Consider the following 4809-nt stretch of genomic DNA (forward strand, 5'->3'; position numbering starts at 1 on the left):
CAGAGAAAAGTGTGGCTAAATCTGGGAAAGTGGCTCCTGATGGATGAGAGGCCCGAAGCCAGCTCGCTCCTGGAGTAACCCTAGGCCAAGAGACTCAAGAGCCCTGGTCGGTTCAGAATTACAGGAAATCGAGAGAAGCTGCTGTCTAGGACAGGTACCCGCTGAGTCTGGTACTCTACAGTGTTTACTTAGCGCCTCCTGACGAAAAGCCGTGTGGTGAATGCGGGCCTTCCGCGCAACTTCTTCAATATAAAAGTTCCCTCCACTCAGCCCCGAATTCTGTACCTGCTAAGGTTGCCCCCGTGTTCAGACAGGCTTTTACCCCTGACAGAAACACCTTAGTTCCACAGCCCAAGTCCCTCCAGGACACGGCGGGCTCATCCGTCCAGAGCGCCCGGGCCCGTTCACCGCAACCCGGGTGGGAGACCCCCCGCTTGGTAAACATTCGGTTGTCCTGGCCCAGGGGCTAGGGCGGCGATGAAGCTGAGAAGCACGCCAGAAACCCACCCCGAGTGGGCACTTGATGGCGAGGTTGAGGTTGTCCGCCCTCCAGGTAGCGCCCACTGAGCCCTGCACGCTCGGGGACCGCCGCTTCTCACAGCCCTCCTTCTCTTTTATTTTGCAGACAACGGGGAATGGAGACCAACTGCCGCAAACTGGTGTCGGCGTGTGTGCAATTAGGTAAGAACTCGCTTCTCCTGCCCGGGTCACCCGACGGGAGACCGCGCCACGCGAGGGCGGCAAGAGGGCACCGGTCCCTGGGCGAGGCAGCGGCGAGGGGCTCTTCCCCGAGGGGCCGGCCCCGGCATAAAGGGAATCGGAACCGGGACACCGGCGGCCTCTCCCGGGGGGTAGGAAGCAGGGGGCTACGGATAAGGAGGGAGCCGCCCGCCGCGTCCCGACGCCCGGGGCCTACTCCTCCCTCTGAGCGAGCCGCTGGCAGCCAGGGAGGCGCGGGAAGAGTGTGCAGCCCTGCGCCGCCGGGCTGCCAGAGGGTCCGGCAGACGGGAGTGCCGTCCGCCCCTGCCTCTAACCGGGTCTTTGCTCTTTGTCCCTCTTTCTCTTCTGTCCTGCCTCCTCCCGCCCCCCGCCCCCAACCCCGACGCCCTCGCTTCCTTCCACCGCGGTCCCGGGCGTCTCTCTACCCGCTTGTGGGGCGGGCGCGCGGCCCAGGCGTGCAGCCGGCGGCCGTTGAATGCCTCTTCTCCAAAGACTCCGAAATCAAAAAGGTCGAGTTCACGGACTCTCCCGAGAGCCGGAAAGAGGCGGCGAGCAGCAAGCTCTTCCCGCGGCAGCATCCCGGCGCCACTGGTAAGGCCGGAGCGAAGCGCAGGCCGCGCGCAGGTCACCCGCCTCTGGGTCTCTGGGCTTCGGCCCAGCGCACGCGGGCAAGGCAGCCAGACGGGCGCGCCTGCTCCTTGACACTTGGCCTCTGTGTGGGACGGGAAGCAGCCGTCCCAGGGACGTTAATGCCTTTCCCCCCAAATTATACTGCACTCCTGAGACCCAACACCTCTCCCTCTTGCTCTTTCTTGCTCTCCCTGTGGCCTCATCTGCTACATACACCCCAACCTACCTCTGAGCCGCTAGCTGGCGTGGAAAAGTAGTCCAACAGCGACCTCTGTCGCCCGCCAGGTCCCACTGCGTGTAGCACCACCGAGGGTGCACCCCGCCCCGGCCGCTCTCTCCGCGCCCCTCCCAGGCTGGTGGGTGCGGCGTTTGCGGCGGAAGGGCAAGCACAGCCGGCTTGCGCAGGGCGCGGGCTGGCCGGGCCGCGAGGTGGAGGAGCTGCCTAGAGCCCCGCGGAGCCTGAGGGCAGCGACTGTGCCCCGCAGCCAAGGGTGTAATGAAGTGTGTACCCCAGTCGACGCGAACCTACCTGTTGTGCAGGTTGCAAGGCCTCGCGCTTTCGTGGTGTCGTTGCTTGATCAGCTGGTTTCACTGTGAACGAGTCAAGGGACCCTGCTGCTCGGAGTCTGCTGACTTGTGCAAAAGTTAAAACGTCTCCAACCCACTGCACAGGCCTTTGCTGAACTGAAACCTGCCCTTTAGTTGTGTGTGTGTGTGTGTGTGTGTGTGTGTGTGTGTGTGTGTGTGTGGTGTATACGAGTTATCTTTTGGAATACTTGAAAAACTCAAACTTAACAACTGTTCTATTTTCCGGGTTTTCCAGGCTACTATAATAACAAGTGCCTAACCTTAAGGAGGTTGTTGACCTTTGATAGCGGGAGGAGATAAAGCCCCCCACAGCCCTCAGCCCCTAACCCCTTTTTTCCGGATTAAAGTGTAAGGATACAAATGTAATGCGTGCCGGAGCGGGGCGAATTGGGACCCCTCCCCCCGCCAAGTAAACAAACCGTATTGCTAAGAAGAAAACAAAGGCCGTGGATTCGGACTTCCCCGTAAACCTGAGAAAACTATCATTTGTATAAATAAAACTTCTAAAATGGTCGGGCGGAGCAGCCACCGCACTGCACAAAATCGCGAGTCCTCCCGCTGGGCTAGTTAAACGCTCACTTGTCCGGGATTAACCCCATGGGGTTAAATGGGGCCGTGCAGAGATAACGTCGGGTGATTTCTGTCATTAAGATTGTGTTAAATTCTTCCTCTGTTTGATAATCGGTCGTAAAAATAAATTATTAGACCGGAGTGTGTTTGGGATATGGTTAAAAATCAAGAACAGCGATGACTCCGGGGAAATGTTTGGTGAGGGTTCAGCCCTGGCTCTGGCCAGGCTAGAGGAGCTCCCCAATCTCGCTTTGCTCGGGGCGGGCTAGCAGTCGCCGAGCTGAGGCTGCCGTTTCCCTAGGCGCTGGGAGCATGAGATGCCTCATGTCTCCTATCCCCACGCCAACCTGGGCTCCTGGACCGCAGGAACGGTTTCTGGAGACCATGGGAGCCCGTCGGAGCAGAAGCTGGAGTTGGTTGGGACCGTAGCCTTCTAGGCGGACCAAAAGTCGCGGACAGCCGGGCAGTCCTTACTGCTCCTGTCACAGTCCCTACTCCGGCCACTGGGCGTCCACTTTTGATAATTAGCAGATAAATAAAGAACTAGACATAATGAAGGATTGTTTCCTTAACCATTACATTCAGGCCCAGATTAGTTTAGTGCGCTGAAAGGTTCTTCCTCCACACTGGCAACAATCTGTTTTCTACCTTTTGGAGGAAGGGGGAAATTGCTCCTAAACATGTTTAATTCCATTAATTAAGGAGAGACCTGTGATAGGGAGAAACACTGAAAATCTTGATTTTATTAGCTTTTAGGGATGTAATAAACAAAAGAAATGTCACACATGAGTAAGCAAAACTACAGTGCCTCTGAGGAAGGTTGCCAGAGTGCCCTTTACTGAATATAAGTAAATTTAATGTATGTCATATGCAAACTCCTGGCGACAGCCTGCTTTTAAAAGAAAGATTTTTCTCCATTTTTTTAAATAGCTTTTTTCCTTTCAAAAGGAAAAAGTGTTTACAATGATACGTATTTTTTCAAAAGGGGTTATGATACTTTATTATTGGCACTATCCTCTCCTCAACCCCTCCAAAACACCGTGTCTTCGTTAAAGACTGAAAACAGTCCCTAAGTAGACAAGGTCAACCAACCCCTGGAAGACTGGGTCTCTGCGTTCCTTTCCAAGCAAATCTTTGCCCCCTTGAGACCCATCCGGCTGGCCCACAGCCTGGCTCAAACCCTGAAAAGGGAGGAGTATGAGGTCGGCTGGAGACCCCTAAGTGGGTAGAAAGAGGAGACTAGGCATCCAAGAAGAGGCGGGAAGAGTTGGCAAGTGAAGCTGTAACCCAGAAAGAAGGCACAGGGGTCTGCTGAGAACGTCCTCCTGGAACAGAGATCCTTGGCTTCCTTGCTTTGAGTGTCCCCCCAAAAAGCCTCCTTGCCGAATTCAGAAAGTGCTCTTGACCTTCAGGAAGGTGGGGGGGGGGGGGGACTCATCCTTTCCAGTCAGTAACCCTTAAGGTTTCAGGGCAGTGGCTCTGGATTCCAAGCTGAAATCAGACCGAGCTGCCTTCTCACGGTCCGGGTTGCCTAGCTTTGGCGATCAGACTTGGGTGAACAGACTTGGGCAGGTACCTTCGCCCGGCCTTCCCCAGAGATGCCATTAATTTTTAAATAGCTTTAGCTAAATAGATGAACTGAAAGAGCCTCACCAACGTCTCTGGTGTGTGCAGACTTGCTTCCCTTGGGAGGGGGACTCCAAGGCCCCTTGTGGCGCCCCCAGATGCAACACACTCTCTCATCTCAGCAGCAACTTGGCCCCAGTCTTCTTCTGAGAACGCTGGGTAACCCCCGCCACCTTGGCGGCAGCAAACCCCTCATTCATTCAATCAGCAAATGTTTGCCGAGCACATACTACGTGGATTCCTAATGTACCCCCTGAAAGCAAATAAGCTGGTTTCCCTTCGCCGTTATAAAGCAGCTTTAGTGCTAACAAGGAACCAGCCAGCAAGAGCAGGTCCAGAGCACCTCCAGCAAAACTCGATATGATGGTACATGTGGCCGTGCTCGCGGCCTAAGCGTTGTTAGAAAGAAGGGGTGGCTTTGAGGGCCAGAAGGCCATTAGTAAGACCCGGGACAAGGGACAGGGGCATGCAGAAGGGGCAGGAGGTCCAAGAAAGAAGCGACAAGAGAGGGGAACGGGGTTAAGGAGAGGGATTTCCATTTATTTTTTCTACCACCCCACTCTCCCCCCCCCCCCCCCCCCCCCCCCCCCCCCCCCCCCCCCCCCCCCCCCCCCCCCCCCCCCTTTTTCCCCCCCCCCCCCCCCCCCCCCCCCCCCCCCCCCCCCCCCCCCCCCC

At 56.5% G+C, this 4809-nt stretch overlaps 1 protein-coding gene across 1 annotated transcript in view; it reads left to right on the forward strand.

Annotated features, from left to right (window-relative positions):
* The first annotated feature begins 635 nt into the window (after nucleotides 1–635).
* Nucleotides 636–4809, forward strand: part of PITX2 (paired like homeodomain 2) — a 14841-nt gene continuing 10667 nt past the window's right edge. The window contains exons 1-2 of the mRNA XM_029918939.1: nucleotides 636–681; nucleotides 1174–1311. Coding sequence (XP_029774799.1) covers nucleotides 636–681; nucleotides 1174–1311 — 184 coding nt within the window. The remainder of the gene's footprint in view (nucleotides 682–1173; nucleotides 1312–4809) is intronic.

This window comes from Suricata suricatta, chromosome 1 (assembly GCF_006229205.1).
Source record: "Suricata suricatta isolate VVHF042 chromosome 1, meerkat_22Aug2017_6uvM2_HiC, whole genome shotgun sequence".
In the NCBI taxonomy this organism is placed as follows: Eukaryota; Metazoa; Chordata; class Mammalia; order Carnivora; family Herpestidae; genus Suricata; species Suricata suricatta.